Here is a 22,175-nt window from a genome sequence, read left to right on the forward strand (position 1 = left end):
TGTGTTCTTGGACGATATCTGATACATTTACGTGTGAAAATACACGTGCTTTCGCACCATTTGCTTGCTCACTTGGCCACGATACGCACGTGCTGCACGCGCACTATCGCAAATTGACTCACTCTTCTATGACATGAGTGGCCTCGCTCTTAGCGAGCAGTCGGTCCGGTGCTGTACATTTCTCGAGACGAACTTCCAGGCGCCTAATATGTTTCTTCACTAGGCCCTGCTCCAGGAGACAGAGTGTTGAACCCCTCGGCGAATGCCTCCCGAGATAGGATAGAAGATATAATCGGCAGCAGATGCCAGTGGTACACAGTCACAGCCTGAAGAGTCACCTACGCACCCTCGGTTTTTCCCCCTGTGAGACTAACGTACTTACGGCATTTTGTAGGTCAGACTTGATGCAATAATATGCAGCAGCATAATGACCGTGAATGCCGTGCTCAATGCGCGCGCAGCAGGCGGCGCCCTCTCGCGCTCTGCATCTGTTTCTGTCATCTCTCAAGTGCGATGACATACGTCCTCTCCACTTTTCTCCCACACTGGTGCGAGAACAGTTCGCTTTCAGGCCGCGCTCTCTGCAGCACCCCGTCTGTTTCTGTCGCTCGCAATCCGGGATCGCTTCGACCCGAAAATAAAAAACAATGAGAGACCTCAAAGACAAATCCAAAAATGTCCGGACTTTGACTTCCGCATTATTTCACCCAATAGGACGGCCCGCATATTCCTCATATGCAGTATCCCCTACGCGTACACGTATATACGCATGTCCACGTAGATGATCGCATGCTTGCGTGAGTACTTCGGCCGCATGACGTCACGGCGAGCGTCAGTTTCCAGTCACCGTCGCGTACTCCACAGGTGTGCAAGCAGAGACACCACAAAACACGTGAATTTGAGCATGCCTGCTACCAGCGTCTGGTGCCAAAGAGTCCCTTCCGCGCTACTCAAGAAGAAGCAACAGATTTTGTGCCATGTCTCCGACTTTGCCCTCTGCAGGGACTTGCTGGTTCATCGGAGGCAAGAGGGACGCCACATCCAACTCCTTGCACCTATTCACGAGGGTCGCTCGCTGCTGCGGCAGAGGGGGCGTGACGAGGATCGTCAACAGCGCGGCGAGGCACCGGTAGTACACGTCTGCGTCTTGTTCGGTGATCATCAGCCGGTGGAGGAGTTCGATAACCTGGAAGAAAAAATGAAGAAAAACCACTCTCGAGGGCACACAGACCATCCAAGCAGGCCACACCCCGAACCACGCAGACGAAGCTCACCGAAGAGCTCGAAGAGACACTGTCGAACCGCACGCACAGCAGTGGGCGCAGCGAGCGTACGTGTGTGTCTTTTCACATATATATATGTATATATATTAGACAGGATGAACCCTGAGCCGTGACACGTAGTACACTTCAGCGACATTTCTCTCTCCGTAGAGTCGTCGGCGAACCTCCGGGCATCTGCCGTCGTTAGGAGTTCCCCCTGATTTCTCCTCTGCTCTTTCGAGACGCACACGCGCGCCTCATCACGCTCTCTCCGGCATCCCCGAAGCAAACAAAAGGGCGGAAAACGCTGTGTCCCTGCCACGTTCAGCTGCGAAAAGGAGCACACCTCACCTGGACACGCGCGGCTTTCTCCTCCTTGTTCGCGAACGCCACAGCAAAGTTGGCAAGCACAGAAGCGGCAGTCAGGCGGACGTTTCTGTTTGCGCTCACAAGGATTCGATCCGAGGCAAGGCTCGCAAGGACCTGAGAAGCGCAGTCCGCAGTGAGAATCAAACAGAAACAAATCCGCAAATATCGGAAACGTCGTCTCAGGCACGCACGCGCGAAGTTTGAAAAAAATACGTAGAGGTATGCATCCACCCACGCAGTTCCTCCACGCAAATGCATGCAGCTGCGTACCGAATTACGCCGCGTGTAAGCATGCGTCTGAGCAGGCAGATATTGATACACGCCTTCGACCTGATTTTAAATCGTTGAATTACAAATACTGAGAACCTGCGTAAGCCTAGTTTTTTCGGAAATCAGACGGATAAAGACGGATAAATAGAATTGGTATTTCATGTAGCACGTAATTCAACATAAAACCCTACAAAAAAGTGTTCTCTTGGCAGCGTTTCGACTTCACAGTCCAATTGTCGGGAACGGAAGTGATTTCAAGAAAAGAAAGACAGCAGCAGGAAATCGCGGGTCACGCGACCACACGCCATCGAAGGCGCCTCTCAGCGTCAGCGTCCACCGAGCGTCTCACCGCTGCAGCATGGCGCAGCATGACCGATCGACTCGTCGTGAGATCCATCAAGTTCGCGAGAAATCGAAGACAGCAGAGAATCAGCGGCGCGTCGTCCGCAGCGCTGTTGCAAGCGTCCTTCGTATGGCGCAGCGCAACGACGACAGCGGTCCAGCTGAGCGGACAGACACGCAGAGGCAACGCGAGTCGACGGCAGAGGCAGGAAACAGAAAACGGGGACACTCGCGAGCCAGGCGCGACTGCTCTGGAGGCCGGCGGCGAAACCCAGACATTTGTGCGCGCAGCGAACTCCGAAGGCAGCAGAGGAACGAAACTGGTGGCCCTCCGCGCAGAGGCGCCGAAGCCGCTCGGAGGCACCTTTGAAAAGGCATCCCTGTCTCTGGCAAGGCGCAGACAAACCGCACCTAACCCGCCCAGCCTCGTGCGCATCATCCATCCAGAGAGAAGCAAACGCTGCAGAAATCCGGTTTCTCTCTCGCGGCCGACTCTTACCCCTGGTCGCCTGCTTTTTTGTGGACGGCGTGATACTGCGGATGCAGCGCCATGATGCGCCACACGTCCATGACCGGCATCGCCCTGCTGCAGGGCCACTTGGCAAGTTTCTCGAAAATCACCTCGATTTCACACGCCCTGGAAAACAATTTCGCCCACGAAACGCAGGCGCAAAGAACGAAGTCGCAACAGTCCGCACCTGAATAAGCTCATGCATGCGCTCGTATACACGGTGAGGCCTCAGATGAATGTGCGCGAGACTCCACACGCATACAGAGCAGCGAGCCGCGCTCGGGTCTGGGTCGCTGCAGGCCCCTCGCAGGCGGAAGCTCGGTAGACAGCGCATGAGCGACTCACCGGAATTCCTTTTTCAAAAACGCAGGCGACTTGATTTTTTCCAACGCGTCGAGCAAATACTGCTTCTCCAACTCAGTGAGCTTCTCCTGGAGGCGCCACACACACGAACCCAGAAGTCTGTATCTATGTATCTATAAATATATCTATAAACCTATCTATCCATCTATCAATCAATCTATCTATGCTATCTATAAATCTATCTATGCTTTCTATAAATCTATCTATCAATCAATCTATCAATCAATCAATCTATCTGTCATTCTATCTTCTATGTATCTATGTATCTATGTATCTATGTATGTATGTATGTATGTATGTATGTATCTATCTATCTATCTATCTATCTATCTATCTATCTATCTATCTATCTATCTATCTATCTATCTATCTATCTATCTATCTATCTATCTATCTATCTATCTATCTATCTATCTATCTATCTATCTGTCATTCTATCTTCCATCTATCTATCTACCTACACATATGAATATAAAGGCGAATACATGCACACACTGTTGCGCACTCCAAGTCAAGCAGGGTGCATGCACCACGTATGCAGTTGTGAGCAAAACCCACAGCAGGCCGCAAGAACTGAAGAGCCAGAGGCGGCTGCAGCGCCAGGGCTCAGAAGACAGGGGCACGACAGTACGCGATCCAAACTTCAAAACAGCTCACCTACGCCAACACAAGCATACGTAGATGCGAGCCTTTTTTGGTATTCGAAGGGGAAAGTATAAATACATGTATACATATATATGTATATATATACACGCAGGCTATTTCGTTCGCGATGTAATTACAAAGCAGTGCTCGGGTCCTTCGCTGAAAGCCGCTGCTTGTCTCCTGGAGGTCTCTTACACAGACACTCCAAGCCGCACGACGGTTCCACGCCATGCGTCAATACACTACGCTTTTGGATGCTCTCGTCCATCCAGGCTCTACCAAAATAAACATATTTACGACAGTGCAATAAACATGGAAGATACACTTTTTCTTGCATGCCTACAGTTCCTTCCTGCATGCCTATATTTCACCCCGACGCATATATATATATATATATATATATATATATATATATATATATATATATGCCTGCACCGTGACTGCATGTCTTACCGGCGCCCCTGGAGGGAACTGCGCGTCGAATTCGAGGATCTTTTTCCCTGCAGCTTCGAAGTTGCCTTTGGCGAAGGTGAAAACTTCCATCAAAGGCGACATCGAACTGGTGACAGCGGTCGCAGCGCCGTATACGCTATCCTGCGCGCTGCCGGTGACGCCGCGGTTGAACGCCGAGGGAGCGGCGGCGGGGGGGGAAGAAGCGAGTCCTGCGTTGCGGCGAATGAAACTCGTGATTTGTTCCAGACAGCTCTTGTTGATGCACTCGCGCGCACAGAACTTCTCAGCGGCGACGAGAGGGTTGTCCGTGAGCCTATAGAACAACACAGTCACGAAGCAATTGATTGCCAGGCGCCGACATCCACTCGCAATCACTGAACCGACAGTGAGAGGCCACCAGCAGCGTCTTTCGCTCCAAGGAGATTTAGAGCGGTCTCGCATCGACTATCAAGCGTGCTGCGTGCACGGGGCCTGTGACGGTCATAAGAATAAGAGGCTGAACCCTAAACGCTAACCCCCCCCCCTCCCATCCGCCCCCGCAGCTGTAACTTCGAAGCGACGCTTGAGTTGCTACTTTCAGCGAGACCAAAACACGCGAGCTGCGTGCTTACCGGAAAGGCAGACGCCTATACGCGCCGTCTTCGCCGATTTCCACGTTGAAGACGTAGTCGTAGTCGCCGCCCTCGAAATACTGAAAAAGACAAAGTCTGCATTCGTGGCGCCATGGCTGACGGTGAGAGGACACATAAAACACCCGCGGAGGCGCCCGAGGCCCCTTGTGGCGGTTGGAGTCGAGAGGTATGCACGAGGGCAAGGCAACAATACAGTGACACCTCCCCCCCCGACACCGCAGAATACACGCAGGCGTAACCCCGCTCCGCTGCATCACAAACACATAGGAATTCGCCCGCCTCCCTGCTGAGTGCGTAAGAAGACACTGAAAACGAGGAGACTACATCTCATGATGTAAAAAAACGAAAACTAAAATATAATTCTTTTATTTGATGTATTTCATGTAAAAAATAATTTTGTTAAAATGACATATTTTTTAAAAAGCATAAGTTACGGTAAAATTATAAAATTTATTGCTGTATAAGATAAAACGCCAAAGTAATAATACTTTGTAATTATTTTTAAAAATTAATTTACATATAAAATTCGTATGTTTATTAGAAGAAGGTTTAATAAGATTTTTAAAAATATAGTTTGAAAGTTTAAGAATTTAAACCGATAATTTTGTTTTTTAATTAATGTGATAAAAAGAAATTAATGTAGCTTTAACTGTTTTACAAATATCAATCTTTGATTTAGGAAATAGTTGGATTGAATTAAAAGTGTTTTATTATTTTTTTAAAGAAAAAGAACTTAATGATAAAAAAAACTCTTTGATTCTGTGCGTAAAAGGAAATTTTATTATTTTTAATTTAAAGTTTGCCTTTTTACTTAAAAATGTTATAATATATAATTGAACTTTCATCTTAGATTTTGGAGACCTTTATTCTACCATTAAACTAAAAACGTATTTTTTTTTATTTTAAAAAGAAGCGATTCGAACCTTTGTATCACATATGTTCACCAGCAGGCACACATGAGAAAGAGTATTCATCGATACACAGACCTACCGCGTCGCCCTCGTAGTAGGTCTTTTGTTTGGCGGCACCCATGACTTCGCCAAGCTTCTCCCAGCTGCTTGTGGACTGTTGCCAGCGGTACACGACAGCCATCTGGCCTTCGCGAAACATTTTCACTTCTCCGTCTTTCTTCCCCCGCATCGCCTGCAAGCCGAAAGGCAGTCAGGCACGGCGGCACGACTTAGGAGCCCACGTCGGTCACGCAACACATACATCCATATATATACATAGCGACATATTTTTACATATTCAAAGTTATATTTATACATTTATCTATATCTATATACATGCAAAACTTATATACAGTTATATTTATATATATGCCCTGTCTTGTCAGGTCAATGTGTCTTCTGTGGAGCGGGCACCGCGAGCATCGATGGAAGCGAGTCGTAGCCTGAAGCCAAATACTCCCGCGAGAGGCGCACTCCGCTGCAAGAAAAAAACTACGTTTTTGAAAGTTTAAAGCACAAACGCAGACGCGTCCCGACCGACGCATGCGCGGGAGAAGCGCGGACTTACAGCCATTTGGGAGACGTCGGGTAGCGAGGAGACGTCAATGGCGGACTCGCGCTTCGCAGCTGCGGCTTCCTGCGCCTGCGAGAACGGAATTCGCACGACATCACCACGAGGCGAGTTGCGCTGCCTGCGGGGCTTTCAGACTTGAGCGAGGTTTGCCAGACACCCAAGCGCACGCGTGAGACCTGAAAGGAGGATGCGTGTGCAGGGAGGAGGAAGAGAGCAACAAGAAAAAAAAAAACAAACCGCGAAAGCATGTCATATATCCTTGGACGGAAAGGGACGGCGGCCTCTGGGTAGAAAGAGTATCGGGCGCAGGTTTAGCCTTCAGTGCGAGAAGACGGCGTGCGTCACGAGGCAAAAACCACAGCAGGAGAGGTCGTATATCCAGGAGAACGTCGTTCTTCTTGTCACGCAGAACTGCCTCTTACGAGTCTGGCTTCGCTCTCCTGTTGCGCTCGCTCCGCCTCAGGCAGGGATCGCGCTGTGTCTTGCGTCCACACTCTGCACCCATCGGAAAGAAAAGCTCAAAAATATAAACAATCATCGCGCTCTTGACGTAGTGTGCTCCACACGCAACTTCCAAATATGCATGCGCATATATTTATACACATACATCTATGCATATATATATATATATATATATATATATATATATATATATATATATATATATATATGGTCTCCCGCACGACTGAAGCATCGTGCTCGGCGTGTGTTTCCATATATGGAGAGACACCTACATGGCTGAATAGTTGGCTGGAGAGTAAGAAACATACAGAAAGGTAGTCAGACAGAGCTCGCCAGATACATTGAGAGTTAGTGAGATAGGCGGATAAACCCGAGCACCAAGACAGGCTGACAGACATAGAGGTGCATCCGAATGAAGGAGCGACAAAGAAAAGCGCCGGCGATGGCGGCGGCGCTCCACGTGTGCGGGTCAGCGTTTACCTCATTTTGCCGTCCTCGCAGCAAGTGACTATGTCGCCAGAGGGAAGTTCCACAACCTGCGCAGCCAAAAGAAAAGAGAAAGAGGGAAAAACACGCGTCTTTTGGTGGCAGGACCCCACGGATATGCGAGCGTCTCGACTTCCCTCTAAGTGCACGCACAGGACGCTTATTTATTTGGAGAGTAGGCACGCGGGTGGATTCGAACGGGCGTCGCCCGCAGCCAAGCCAAGGCGAGCGAGACTCCGCAGAAAGGGACTGTTGTAAACTGTTGCATGTACAGAGACAGAGGAGACAGAGCGGCTCACTGAGAGTGTATCACGTGATCCCTGCGTCCAGGCGATTGCCAGCATGCGCGTCCTTCAAGCCTCTCAGACTTCACAAGCACGCGCTTCGCCTCAGGCAGCCATCCACCACACAATCGCCAACAGGCGCCGACATAGATATACATATAAATATTTATATATATATATATATATATATATATTATTATGCATACACATGCATATCGGTATATGAGTTTGTGCATGCATGCCTATCCTCCGCAGTACATATATATGCACGCGGTGAGGGAGAGTGCTGCGTAGTCTGCTAGCCTTTTTGGAGTTTGGGGTTTACCTGCCAGACGGTTGCTGCGTGAAGAAGCGTCTGCGTCACCTGAGCGGTCAACGCTCCAGTTTCTTGCGGAGATTCGCTCAGCATCCAGACTTTGCATGTGCTGTCATCCGAGGCTGTGAAAAACCGGTCGCCACGCACCCGACTCGCTTTGACGTCTGAGGGAGGAAAGACAACATAAATGAACGACTGAGACAACCGAAAAAAGACGCCAAGCCTGAGAAACCCCTACCCTAAACCCTAACATATATATATATATATATATATATATATATATATATATATATATATATATATATATGCTTATGCAGATTGAGCACGGGGGGAGGGGGGGGGGTACCACGAGTCTCGCAGCTACATGGTTACCGCCATACCTGGATTAATATATATATATATATATATGTATATATATATATATATATATGTATATATATATATATATATATGTCCCGTGCCATGCTGGACGCATATATATATATATATATATATATATTGTGTAGGATAATCAGGTATAGGCGCAAGCATATTCATGGGTAGGCAGCTCAGCCGGCTTGGCGTATTGATGCTCACCGAAGACGAAAGCAGAGTGCGCCTCGAACTGAGCAAGGAGCGAGCCGTTGAGCTCCCACGCCTTCACGCGCTGGTCGTTTGATGCCGAGAGAACTATGCAGGCCTCTCCCGCGGCGCTCGGGGCTGAGGAGGGACGCGGAAGCGCGTCAAGAGCGCGGATGATGTCATCGTGTGCATCTGGGAAACAGATTGAGAGAAGCAAACAACGCGATGGAAGGATCCTGAGAGCCCAAAGGCAGCCCCTGAGTGGGCATCCAGGATTAGTGGAGGACCTCAGAGACGTCGCTTCCGGTCTCTGCCTGCTTCTGCCGCACCCTGCACAGTCACGCAAATACGCCCAGATGTGCCCTCTCTCTGTCTCTCTCTCTCTGTATATATATATATATATATATAAAGATATCGAGGACGCTACGGCTCTGTCTATCAATCTTTGCTGCAATGTCTCATGAGTAATCCCCGCAGGCAGATGCTTCAACTGACCTGGGACAATTCTCTGGATATTCCCGTCTAGCGACCAGAAGCGCAACGCCTTGTCCTGCGAGCCTGTGACGATAAGAGGTGGCTGCGGGAGCGCTAACACTGCGACTGCGCACAGCAGGCACCAGAGCACAAGAACTCAAAATACGAGATTTTAAAGTCCCTCAGATCTTTGCATCGTGTATGGATGCAGAAGCGGGTAAAGGGCCTGTCTCACTTTTGAGCAGGCCTTGCGCCGCAGTCTGCTCTCTCGCCGCCCGCCACCGTCGCCTGCTCCCTCGCTCCACATATACATATACAAATACATACATATATATATATATATGTACGTATACATATGCATATGAAAAACAACAGACAAAGAATACATACATGTATATGGAAATACACTTTTTTTATGTATGAATATATGTATAAATACACATGTAATGGTAATTTGTTGTGGCCTTTGTCTCGTCTCGCTCTCCAGGGGCCTCCTGCGCTGCGGCGAGCGCCTTACCGGCGTGTTTGTGTTGCTCGAGACTGCGGACACACTCGCCCGTGGCGATGCGCCAGAGACGCGCAGTGCCGTCCCAGCTGCCGGTCACAAACAGCGACGAGGCGGCGACTTCTGCGAGGGAACAGACGGGGCCTTCGTGACCCTGAAAAAGTGAGAAATGTCGCGAGCGCAGCCCTTCCAGAGAGAGGAAAGCGTGTGCAATCCAATGCATCCGTTTCAGCTTACGTTGTCTCTATGCGCAGAGCGATATAGACTGGCGAGCCCAGAGAGGGCCGTGAAACGTGTGCAGCTGTCCAACGTCTTATTATATTCTTATGCTTATCTACCTTTTCAGTGGTGTCTATTCGTCTGTGATGGTATCTCAGCCTTGACCGCTATCTGTCAGTATCTATTTATCTGTCTGTATCGGTCTGTCTCTCTGTTCCTCTATCGATATGTCTACATGTATGTAGGGGATGCAGGTCGGTCTGGGTAGGTACTCTGTCGTTTCCTATGGATGGCTGTTGTTTCGCATCGAGTGGGTTCGAGAGCCAGGGGCCTAGTTAGTGGACGTCCTTTTCTGCAGACCGGCTGCGCACACTAGCTATCTACAGGGCGACGGAGGACTGTTACCGCGCGGCCGTCTCACACGCAGCGCGAGGGCGGGTTTCGTTCGGGAGGCACGCGTCTGCCCTACCTCGAATTCCGTGAGGACGCGGCCGTCGTCGAGGGCGAGGCGGAGCGCGCGTTTGTCTTTGCTCCCCGAGAAGAAGGAGGGGATCACTTTGTCTGTCTCGCAAGCCGCAACACAGTACACAAAGTCGGCATGCGGCCTGAGGACGAGGCGCGGGTTGTAGACCGGGGGGCCAGCGGGGGCATCTACCCCGCGGCCGGAGGGCGCCTGGGGGCGCCACACGACGATGGAGCTGTCGAGGCTGCCTGTGACGATCTCGCAGGCCGCGAGGGCAGGCGCTGCCGCGGAGGAGGAGGCGGAGGAGGAAGACGATGAGGCCGCAGAGGCGCCGGCCGCGACGACGCACGCGCAGCGGACGGCCTTGGAGTGCACGCCGCCTTCAAAGGCGAGCAGGAAGGGCGCGGAAGCCGGCATGATGGACCGTGGAGGCTGCGAAGGCGCGCAGGCAGCAAGCGGAGGGACGAAGCGGAGCGCGGAAACGAGTGGACTCGGAAGAGTGGGCTGGCAGGCGCACGTGGATTCGGGGGCGAGCGAGTCAGAAGGAGAGAAAGAAGAAAAGGCCTATTTAACGCGAGTCGCAAAGGCTGCAAAACAAAACGACGCCACGCAGACACTCTGCGAAGAGGAGAAGACCGGTCGCTCGAGCTCTGCTTCCAGGCTACCTCTCAGCTCTCTGAGCCGAGTCTGGCCGTGGCGGCAGCGATACGACACACTCGCGTGCGAAGTTTTGGCGCGTTGACTGGAAAACTGGAAGAACGCGACTCCAGCTCCCCGCGATTGCGCGGCTTCTCTCTGCGAAAGCGGTCAACGAAGAAAAGAAATCGCCGCGGGATAGACGCGGCTCACTCAGCGAGAAAACGCGCGTGTCACAGAGTAAAGCGTGCATGTGAACTGCGCCAGCGAGGCGAAGCGCCGGAAGCCGCCAGCCGCGGATTCGCGCTTTTTATCGCGCAATTCTGAAATGAAGCGAACGTCAAGGAGGGCAATGACGCGATTTTGCTTCAGTACTGCGCCGAAAAGGTGACTCATGAAGGAGATACAAGTCATGGCGGTCACCCGAACATCCGTGTCTTGCCGGCGTCGCCCGTGCGTGTGCAAGGCACGAGGGCATGCTCCCGCCTGCACAATTTTTTTTTATCTTCGCACGGGCAGTGCGCCGTCCGTGGAAAAAAACGCCGTTGTTCCCTACCAAACTGCGTGCCGCGGGGCGAAGACGGTTCCTTCCTCTGAAGTTCTTTGCTCTCCCTTCGAGGGCAGGCAGAAATCGAGAAGCAAGCTCAGGGCCTGCCTCACGCCGATGCAGACCAAAAGTGGAGAGACCTGGGCAACGATAGCCGAGCCCCTCGGAATCTCAAATGCAAGGCGTTTATCAAACTTGCCATAATATGCAGACTCCGCCAAGTCTCACCACACACTCAAGCAAATACATCATATCTACGCTCGCCGACGGCGTGAACCTGTTCTGCTACTCTACTCATTGACCCCTAACCGTAAACCCTCTCATTGCAGATATACTTATATATATATATATATATATATATATATATATATATATATATATATATATATATATATCCCTGTTGCAGATATATATATCTAAAACTTATATATATGTATATATGCGTATAGATATAAATACACCTATGAACATATGTGTATATGGAGACAGATCAAGATGCCAAACTACGAGAGCTTCGAGAAACACTCGAGACGACAGATTTTGTCTGTTTGGAGGAAGGTGCGTGACGTGTGCCTCTCCGGCTCGTCATCGGGACAGCGTGGAATCCGCGAGAGGAGAGGCGAAACAGCAGCGGAATGCTGTCTCTGCAGACCGAGAAAAAGGAGCAAAGTGAAAGAGGCCTTCAGATATGTGCAAATGCGAGAGTTCAGCCACAACGGAAGTGCAGCACGTACTCTTTGGCGCAGTCTGCGGGCGTCGGGTGCTTTTCTGCGAAGGCAGCGGGCACTCCGCCAGAAAACGAGGCAACAGGAAACTGATCCTCTCAGTCTACACTTATTTGTTATTCTGATTTCTAAATTCTCAGCGATCCAGCGAGCGGGTTAGTTCCGGGATGACGCTGGCTGCGATGCCGAGCCATCCTATGCCTCGAACTGATGGAGACACAAATCCAACAGTTTCAGCCAACAATGCAGTGCAAACATATCGATCTTTCTGTCTATTTTTATCGGGAAGAGACGCGCAGAGGTGCCTGTTTCCGAGCTAGCTACCGCCGCTGAACCGCGCAGGCAGGCAAGGCGAGCAGTAGAATCATATGAATACTCAAATTTGGCTGTGACTTGACTCTATTAAACGAGCTCATCCTTTCTTCGCCTACGGGCACCGGTACAGTACCTCAGAGAATTACGCTCTCCTCTCGCTTAACAACTTGAATGGCGACATCTACTCGTATACCATCTACGCATCCACCCGTTGATTCATTCGTCCCTGTCTGGAGTCGAACATCGCGACTGTACCTACACAACATATATCTACAGAATACAGACGTAAATGAATAGATACATGTATATATAAATATATGTACACATACACATATCAGATGAGATTGAATGGGCCTCTGAATGTCAGATATGTCAGTCCCCTGTCAGCTGTGAAAGGCAACATATATACGTGAGAATAGTCATACAAATATACATAACATATATATATATATATATATATATATATATATATATATATATATATATATATATATATATAATGGATAAACGAAGTGGAGTTCCGACCCCTGTTTGCTACTTCCATCGCCTTTGCACTCGTCCCCACTCAGAAAGGCACCGAGGAAGAATGAAAGACAGTGGATGACCGCTTTGAGAGCATTTTACAATGAATCCGGTCTTTCTTGTTTTGAAAAACGCCGTTTTTCATCTGCACATTTCGCGGCTGTCGCGAATGAGAGGAGTCTCGCGGCGTTGTTGTTAGACAGACACACCGGCTCGCACAGCGCGATAGCGAAATAGATGCACTCTCGGCGCTTCGCTGTCGAAAGTTTTTCCTAAAACCTGATCCAGATTCCTCAAAAAAGTGCCTGCGATGTCGGCGAAGAAAACATGAAGGGTGTTTTTCTGCTTCTAACTTACCAGATTCCTTTCCTTGGCGCTCTGCGTGCGCCAGTGCCGCTCGCTGCATGTGCTTTTTGGCTGCCTCGCATCGCCCGCCTTTTTGTCGCCCCTCTGGGCTTTCAACTAGCGAAAAGTGACGTTTTCTTTGGAGGAAACGTCTCCATTAACTTCGCGAACACGGGTTTTTGCTAGATAATAGGCGGCGACGTTTTATATTCGCCTTAGCTTTTCTCCTACTGAGTTCGCAAGTCTGGCAAGAAGCTGTAGCAGGTCGTGCGATGTCTTCCTTGTCCAGCGCTTCGATTGCCAGTTTCCCTGCTGTTCTCCACGTCTTCTGAGGATGCCCACCTCAGGCATGTCAGGTACTGCGAAGTCGCACTTTCATTTACACGTCTGTCGTCGGAGAGAGCTTTGTCGAGGGATTCGCTGGCGTGTAAAAGGAGCCTCTGCATTCGCTGCTCGTTTCACGATTCGGGTTGCAGCAGCGAGCAGGGCTTTTATGGCAGTCACGAAGTGAAATAAACTTGTCCGTTGCTTCCTCCGCTTTTTGGGCTATTGCCTCCTTTTTTTCCGCGCCGCCTCTCGGTCTCCTTTCGCCTACGACATCGAGTCTTCGCCGGCTCGCAGGGACGCCAACGTCCGTGGACCTTGCTTTTCGTCGTTTGCCTCGCTCCCAGCCTTGTTTTTCGCTCAGACTTCTTGCCGCTCTCTGTATTCCGCTGCCCTCGGGCATACCCTTTCTTCATTCCCCAACGGGGGAAACAGCGCTGCAGGTTCGTCTTTATTTTCTAGACTTCCTCGCCTTCCAGGTTTGCCTTCGTCCATCGTTTTCGTTGTCTGAGCTCTTGTCTCCGTCGTCTCTCCCTCTCGCACTGGCCTCCGGTGGCGCATGCAGTCTCACCGGTTTCGGATTCGAGGCTCGCGGTGCTGCATCCCCCTTACGGGCCCCACTGCGTGGTTATGCGTCGGTTTTTTATCACGCCAAGCTCGCGCCGCGGCTTCACCAGCTACGTACATCTTCACGCAAGTAGATATTCTCGTTTTTTCGTGCTCCTTTCCGCAGCGGGTCCGGCGGGAAGGCTGACAGCGCCCTGGATGGGGACAGGTACCGCGCGAAGACGACTGGAGAGCAAGCGCCGTAGCCTCTCGTCGACGCGAGCCGCAGAGAAGGAGGGAGCGTCTGAGAGGACGACCCGTAGACGACCTGGCACATTTGGCGTCGAGTTTGCGCGCCTTCACTGGTGCACGAAGGCGGCAGCAGCGGCTAGTTCTCGCCTCCTGGAGATGCCGTTTGCAGCTTCTTAAGAAGGCCGCAGGAACCGCAGGCGTCGAGGCCGCATCGCGAGGCGGGCCCTAGCCGCGTCCAGGGCCCGCGCCGACGGCGAGGCCGGCACCAGCCCCCTTTTCTTGCCTTTCGCTTGCTTTCAGAGTGGAGCGAATCTCGACCTCGAAACGATGGCACTGCCCGCTCCCCCAGTGGCTCCAGTCTGTCCAGCGGCAGGTCCATGAAGCGGAGAGACGAAGCTCCAGAGGCGGAGTCGCCTAGGCGCGAGCCAGAGGCGAGAGAGAGCGCGAGGAGAGAGTGAGGCGGCGGGGGGCGGGGGGGCAGGAGACAGCCAAGGGGCGAGTTCTTGCGCTCCCCCGCCGGCAAGATGGAGACTGGCTGCGCCTCTCTGGGTCCGTCGGGCTCTTCGTGTTCCCCGTCAAGCCGCAGGGACGCTGCGTCGCTGACGGATTTCTTCTTTACGCAGACCTTTCCGCTTTCGCTTCTCTCCAGGGAGTGGCGAGCGGGACGAGGCGACTCGCTGCAGAGTCCCGGTCTACAGACCGCCGGCGAAGGCGCTTGGAAGGCCTCAGGCAGGAGGGTGCGGCCTGCGTCGGCGTCGCCTGCGCCCGCTGCGTCGTTTTATTCTTCAAGTTCGCCTGTTCAGGCTCCCGCGCTTGGCGGTTCTCCTCTCCCGGCAGCCTGTGTGGATCTCCAAGTTCGCAGAAAGCTGCTGCGCGCCACGTGCGTTGCGGTGCGAGGCGAAACAGCAGCTGTTGGCGGGTCCGATGGAGTCATTCTCTTGCTGAGGTGAGGCGTCTGCTTTTTAGGGTTTAGGGTTCAGGGCAGCGGCGCTTCCGACTGTGGCACTATATATGTCCATTCACGCACTCTAGACATTCCAGGCTCTCTCTGAATGAGCGAGGGCTGGGCTGCGCCAGCCGTGGATATGAAACTGTCTGCGCAACTATCCAAATATCGACCTGGAAGTATCAAACTATGAGTGCCTCCATCTATATCGGTGTATCCATCTACCTACCTATATCTACTCTTTCTATATATTTATATCGTTCTATATCAACTTGTATCTATATCTATACCTGTTTCTATTTATCTATCCGTATGTTTGTAACGCACGTCCGAATAGGGCTGCTCTGGCCGTGCACAGGACCAGCCGCCAGCCTCCATTCGCTTGTGGGTTCCAAGCTCCGTCTCTGAGATCGTCAGACGTCGGAAGATTGATGTATTTGCGTTGCAGGGGTGGAAGAATGACGTTTTCGTTTTGCAGGTCGTTGCATTCTTTCCATTTTTCCGCCACGTGTGTCGGATTCTCGTATTCTTCACAGGCGACCGAGCCCCTGCCTTCCTCTGCTGCCCTTTGCTCGTCTCCACCTTCCGTCCGTTCCTTGTCGCTCTTCTTCTTCCTCTTCTTCTCGGCCTCCAGGCGTGGCGTCTCTGTGTCTGTTCGACGGAGTCGCGCCGGCTCTGTCGGGTTTTTCTCCTCTCCTCTTTATCGGCACCGACGACGGCCGTGTGTGGCTCTATCCAGTCGGTCTTCTCCTGCCTTCTCTCTCTCGCTCGCCGCCTCCTGGTAGCCGACTCCCCCGCGCACCGGTCGAGGCCTCCCTCTCGCCTTCGTCGCCGCTCGAGGCGATTCTAGACGCTGCGCCAGATTTGTTTTTTCCCCTCTTCTGCTCAGAGCCTGCACAAGCATCGACTGTCTTCCTCGAAGAGTTCTTCACGACCGGCTTCGACGAGCCGCCACCTGCGCAGGAGGCGCCCGGAGCGCCGCCGGGGGACGAGCGGCGAGTGGTGGCTTCGACGCGCCCTCGCGCAGCGGCGAGCGTCTCGGCCTTGGTCGCGTCTGCCTGTTCAGAGAGCAGCGCCAGTGCATCTTCATCTTTTTTCGAAAGGGGCGTTCCTGCTGCAGACTCCGCACGAAACTGCGTCGCGTGCTCTCCGCCAAGGAGCCAAATCAGCAGGGCGACGGCGCGCACAACGCTTCTCGTTTTCAAAGGCGAGACTTGCGGCAGGCTCTCCCGCGCGCGCATCGCGCTCTCCTCGGCGTCGCCTGGCTCGTGTGAGGATGCCTCGGGCTTTTCGCGGGGGGAGCCAGGGCAGGCGCCTCGGCGCAGCGCCGTCCTCTCCCACGGCGGCGTGTCTCTGTGCGTCGCCATCTTAGAGGAGGAGGCGACGCTTCTCCCCGCCGAGGGCTGCGACGGCGTGCAGCGATGGTCAGCGGAGGCGCGCGCGGATCTCAGCCCCGGGGCTGTCTGCAGTCTCGCGCTCGTTCAGGCGGCGTGCGCTCAAGCCGACGGCGGCGGCGCGGGCACGAGGCCGAGGCCGGGCTCCGCAGAGAGGGCGAGGGAGCGACGCGGGGGGGAGGCGCGTCCCGCGGACGGCGCCTTGCCTGCCGAGAACGGCGCGCTGAGGCGAGGCAGCGACCCCTTCGAGACGAGAGACGACCCCTTCGCGCCCGCGCGACGGGAGCTGCCGGCGCCGGAAAGGGATCTCCTGGTGGTGTCGGGACAGCAGAGAAACCTCGTCGTCTGGGGCGCCTGCGGTCCCATCCAGCAGGTGCGTGTCCAGCACGTCGGCTCCAAGGCGCACGCGGGCGTCTTCACGGCGATCCCCGCGCCGCTCTTCTCTCCCGAGGCTGCGCGTGCGCCTGCGCCGCTGTCGGCGGGCGACGAAAGCCGGGCGCCTGCGCCCGCGTCCGCGCCTGCGTCCGCCAGGCCTGGGTCACTTCAGATGAGTCTGTCGGTGCTGCGGAGCCGCGTCGCGATCTTCGCGGCTCGCCCCGGAGGTCGGGTCTGGGTGGCTGACTGCGCGTCAGGCAACGTTCAGGCCACGCTGCGCTTAGGGCCGCCTGCGCAGGCGTCCGCTCCCACTGAGGCCGCCGCAGTCGGCGCAGTCAGCGTCTCCTCAGAGCGTCCCGTGCTGCACCGCCTGAGCCACGTGGCGGGCAGCGCGTTCCTCTGCTGGAGCGCCACCCAAGACGCAGGCGGCGCCGGATCGCCGCTTGGGTCGAGCATGGCCTTTGCGCGCTCCCCGCCGCCTGCCGCCTCTCCCGCGACGTCTCAGGAGGCCGCCTCCGCGGCCTCGTCCGCGTCGCCGTCCTCGTCGGTCTGCAGCACGCCGACCTCGCTGCGCGGCTGCTCCACGCTGCCGTCGGGCGTAAACGCTTCCCGGCTGCAGCCCCTCGGGGCGCCGGGCTTGGCGCCCGCTGCGGCGGCTGCGGCAGCTGCGGCGGCTGCGGCGGCGGCGAGCTGCGCAGGCGAGGCGCGCGTGGAGGACGCCCGAAAGCCCGCGGCTGGCCGAGCAAGGACGCCGCGCGAGGGGGGTCGGGACGAGGCCGCGAAGGCGACGGGCGCCCTCAAGGAGGAGCCGCAGCCTTCTGTGGAGGCGCAGGGGTCGCGGCGCGTCTTGCTCGCTGACTTCGCCGGCATTCAAATTCTGCGCGAGTGGCGGCTACCAGCCGAGGCTCTCCACGCGGCAGTCCACGCAGAGGGGGCGCCGCCGCCGCAGGCGCTGTTCCTTGTAGCTTCTTCTGCGGAGACCACGCCGTCCTCTCAGCCGCTTCCGGCGACAGCGAGGACGACAGCGGGGCGGGATGGGCCTCCCGTTCGCGCAGCCGAGCGGCTGGCGCCGACCGAGGCGAGGGAGCCTTTCTCTCTGGTGAATCCGCGCGAGGTCGGAGACGCCGCCAGGGGAGAAGAACGGCCTGCCGACGAGGGAGACCTTCGCGACGGGCGGAATAACGCATCGGCAGCTCGTGGCGAAGAGTCGTTTAGTCTCTGCACCCTCGCCTTCTTCACTCAGAGGAAGTCGCTGATTTCGCAGCTTCTCCCACCACTCACGAGCGCGTTTATGGGAGGAGACGACGAGAAAGAGAGGAGCACGGGCGCCGCGCAGCTCCAGCCGCTGGCTCGCTGGCTCCTGCCGCTCGCTGAGGCGGCTGAAGAGCACCCCTCTGCGCAGGCGGCGGGCTATGGCGGTGCCAGCGACGAGGACCCGGAATTGGGATCACGAACGTTCGAGCTTCAGGCGCGAAATAGAGCGTCCGATTCGCTTTCACCGGACTCTGCGTCGCTGGAATCTGTGTCTCCGCCGTGTCCAAGTGCCTCGCGAACTCGTGCTTCGTTGTCGTGTCTGTCTTCTTCTCCTCCGCTTGCATCGGGGAGCGCGTCTTCGTCTTCAGCTGTGTGTCTGTCTGGCCTCCTTTCGTCGTCCGCCGCTTCCTCTTCTCCCTTGTGTTCTCGGGTGTGTCGCACCTCCTCGGGTCCGCTTGAGGCAGCGGATCTCTGGCTGCTCTCGTTGCGAGGCTGGGCGGAGTCGGCGCTCGCCCTCTGCCTGGCGTACGCCAGCGACGCTGCCTCGCTTTCGGAGGACTGGGGACTGTCTTCTGCTGCGCCGCCGCCGCTCTGGTCGCGGCGCGTCTCTCGAATGCTCTTTCCTCTCCTCGAGCCGGCCTGCAAGGGCTCCGAGAAGGTCGGAATTCTCTCGCGTGGGGGAGCTGGAAGAGACCTCGCGACTCTTTTGTCGACGTCCTCCCCAACCTTCTCGTCTCCGTCCTCCTGTTTTCCTTCCTTGTCTGCGAATCAGATGGCGACTCAATCGCGGCCGCCAGCCGGAGAGGCCGCGCTCGCGCCCTCCAAGGCGGAGGCCCGCGACGAAGCGCTCTCGAAGGCCAGCCGGCGCGAGAAGGGCGTTGACGATCCGGTTTCAGAGACTGCGGCGGCGCGCGCGCGCGAATTCATGCGGTTTCTGCTGCCGCTGATTCGCCTCTCGCTGGCGCTGCTCGGGGACCCCAAAGGCTTCAACGGCCGAAGCGAGGCGCCGCTTGGAGCGGCGCGGAGCGACGAGAGGCACGCGGCGTGGGCTTCGCGGGAATCAACGAAAGGCGTGGAGGGTGATGATCAGGGTCTCAATATCTTCGCGAGCAAAGGGCGACCCGAGGCGGCGCAGGTGACGCTCCGCTTCTCGGGGGCCGTCTTCTTTCCTCTCTATTTTCCGTTCGCTTGCGACGGCACGTTGGCCTCGCCCTGCGGAGGGAGAGATGGGTCGCGGGGAGTGACTCTCTCGGCATCGCTAAGCCCGTTCCTGGCTTCGCTGCTCGTCTGCTTCGCCGCGACTGTCGAGGGGCTGGAGGCGCTGGCCTGTGCCGCGGGTGTCTTGGCGGCGTCGCTGCCACTGCGGAACTTCCCCGCCGCGCTGTCGGTTTCCAGTCGGCGGTCACGGCTGCGGCGCGGGCTCCACAAGCAGCCGCGGGAAGAGGCTTCGTCGTCGTCTCCTTCTTCAGCTTCCGCTCTGGAAGCCTCTAGCGCCGCGGAGACGCGTCTCTCGCAGCACAGCCCTGATCCGCCTTGGCTTTCTGCATCGTCACAGCTGGGCTCGTTACCTCCTCCCTTGCAAGTCATTTCTCCTTCTTCTCTCTCGTCGCCTCTCTGCTCGCTGCCGGCTCTGGCTCCTGTCTCCTCGCCGGTTCCCGCTCGCCGTCCCTGGCCTCCGCTTGCGCCCGCGGGAGCCGTCCCCGAGTTTCCCCTACGGCTTTCGCGGGTGAGTCTGCTGCGAATGGAGAGGCAAGTTATTCAGTTGCGCTCGTGGCTCCTTCGCCGCCAAGACGTGTGGATGGGGGTCGGCTTATATGCGAAGCCGTACGCGTCCTGTCTCCAGGCCGCGCTGGTCAAGGGGCTCGCGGACCGGCGGCGTCTCCTGGCGGAGGGTCCTCGGCTGCTCGGCGGCGACGGCGCGACCCAGCGACAGCGTCTCCTCGCCTCTCTCCGCGACGCGTCCATCTTATGCGTCGCCCCGCTGAGCTTGATTCGCGCTGACGAGCTTCTGCTCACGCCAGCGGGGACGCGGGCGCCTCCCTCGTCTCCCGTGCCGCGCTCTGAATCGTCCTGCATTCGCGTCTCTTCTTCCCCTGCCCGTTCTGGTTCGATTCCTTCTGCGTCTTCCGCTGCGCCTGTCTCGCTCGGGGCTGCATGCGCCGCCCCGCCCTGCGCCTCGTCTTCTGCGTCGGCCGCAGTCGCCTCTTCCGCCGCGTGCCCTCCGAGCGCGTCCGGTCGCATTGCATGCGAGGCCGCGGGGAGTTCCGCCGAGGCGGAAGGGGCTTGTGCGGCGACGGAGACTCTCGCAAGTGTGGCACCAGCGCCCACGCGGGAGAGCTGTGCGGCGAGCCAGTCCCCCCCCGCGAAGTTCTCTCGAGTCGGAAATGACGCGCCTAGTCGTCTCACAGACCTCACGGCGTACTCCGCAGGGCCTGCGTTTCCCGCGACGCCGCCCACGGCGTCCTCCACTCCTGCGACGCGCGACTTCGCCGCGGCGAGCGTTTTTTCTCTACCGCCGCATGTGCCCAGCAAACAGGCAGCCCTTCCCGCGAGCAAGCCTGGCTCTGTCTCCACGGCGTCATCTCCCTCGCGTGCTGCAAACGCAGCGTCTCTCGCGCGTGTCTCCTCGCCTTCCGCTTGTCCCGACGCGGACGCCTCCGGGGGCGCCGACGCGGGGCGAGAGCGGAGGCTGCGCGTCGACGCCGCGGGCGACATGCCGAGTGCGCGCCCGCTGCGGCGGGCGCCGGCGGCGAAGGCGAGCGCCTACGCGGCGCCAGGCGAGGCCCCTGGCAAGCCCGAGCCGCGCCGGGCGTGGCTGGCCTTCTCCCTCGCGGTCGCCGCAGGCCCCCGCGCCTCTGCGGACCTCGTCGTGCCTCTCGGCGACGCCCCCTGCCGAGAGGCAGCCGCCGCGGGTGCCGGGCGCGTCTCTTCGCCGACGGCGCAGGCGCTTGAGGGGGGGAGGCGGGGCGGCGTGCTTGTCACGGAGCCCGCCGCCGGTGCCGCGCAGGCAGGACGCGAGGAGGGACACGCAGGGGCGAACGGGGGCGGCCTGATGCACAGCATGGCGGCCGCGTCGCACGCCGCGACCAGCGCGCTGCTCGGGGCAGCCAGCGGGCGCTTTCCGCTCGCCGCCGCGCCGTCGCCCTTCGCCGCGAGCATCTTTGGCGGCTTACGACGCGAGGCGGCGGCGCCGCAAGCGCGCCCGCAGTGGTTTTCCGCGGCGGATGGGATCTTCGTCTCGCCTCTGGTTAAGGGTCAAACTGAGGCGGGGGGCCTCGGCGCTGACGCCGTCTCCCCCGCGGACCTGGCCGGCGGGCGCTCCTTCGCCTCGTTTCTGAGAGGCGCCATGGGGCGAACTGCCCAAGAGAGCAGTGGGATCGTCCAGCAGTCCGCAGCCTCTGCCTCCGCCTTCTCTGCCTCCGCCTTCTCTCCGCCTCCTCTGCCTCCGCCTTCTCTGCCTCCGCCTCCTCTGCCTCCGCCTTCTCTGCCTCCGCCTCCTCTGCCTCCGCCTCCTCTGCCTCCGCCTCCTCTGCCTCCTCCTCCTCTGCCTCCGCCTCCTCTGCCTCCGCCTCCTCTGCCTCCGCCTCCTCTGCCTCCACATCGTCTGCCTCCACATCGTCTGCCTCCGCCGCGCTGTCGCTTCTTCCGGCTCGACCGGCTTCGCCTCCTGTCTCTTCGGGCTCGCCCGCGTCGGCTTTGTCTTCTCCAGCCGTCGCCGCGCCTGCCTCTGGGGCTGCAGCGCCCGCGGCGACGAAGGCAAGTCTCGCCGACGCTGCGCCCGCGGAGGCGCGTCCGCCGGTGAAGGAGGCCCGAGGCGCAAGCCCGGGCGGAGACGCTGCGCGAGTCGGGCTCC

The 22,175-nt window shown here is 56.6% G+C and overlaps 2 protein-coding genes across 2 annotated transcripts; one reads left to right on the top strand and one right to left on the bottom strand.

Annotated features, from left to right (window-relative positions):
• Window positions 1-946: 946 nt before the first annotated feature.
• Window positions 947-10,558, bottom strand: BESB_021670 (PUL domain-containing protein; the record flags this gene model as incomplete). The annotated part of the gene is made up of 16 exons (XM_029360876.1): window positions 947-1,186; window positions 1,614-1,745; window positions 2,251-2,404; window positions 2,743-2,880; window positions 3,100-3,185; window positions 4,216-4,528; window positions 4,827-4,906; window positions 5,838-5,990; window positions 6,366-6,440; window positions 6,794-6,866; window positions 7,314-7,369; window positions 7,929-8,083; window positions 8,496-8,672; window positions 8,976-9,080; window positions 9,472-9,613; window positions 10,148-10,558. 16 exons carry the CDS (start codon window positions 10,556-10,558, stop codon window positions 947-949), a joined length of 2,490 nt encoding a protein of 829 aa, XP_029216235.1.
• A 4,319-nt stretch (window positions 10,559-14,877) lies between these two features.
• On the top strand, window positions 14,878-22,124 carry BESB_021680 (uncharacterized protein; the record flags this gene model as incomplete). The annotated part of the gene is made up of 2 exons (XM_029360877.1): window positions 14,878-15,299; window positions 15,836-22,124. 2 exons carry the CDS (start codon window positions 14,878-14,880, stop codon window positions 22,122-22,124), a joined length of 6,711 nt encoding a protein of 2,236 aa, XP_029216236.1.
• Window positions 22,125-22,175: the final 51 nt, after the last annotated feature.

Source organism: Besnoitia besnoiti, chromosome XI (genome assembly GCF_002563875.1).
Source record: "Besnoitia besnoiti strain Bb-Ger1 chromosome XI, whole genome shotgun sequence".
NCBI lineage: Eukaryota > Apicomplexa > Conoidasida > Eucoccidiorida > Sarcocystidae > Besnoitia > Besnoitia besnoiti.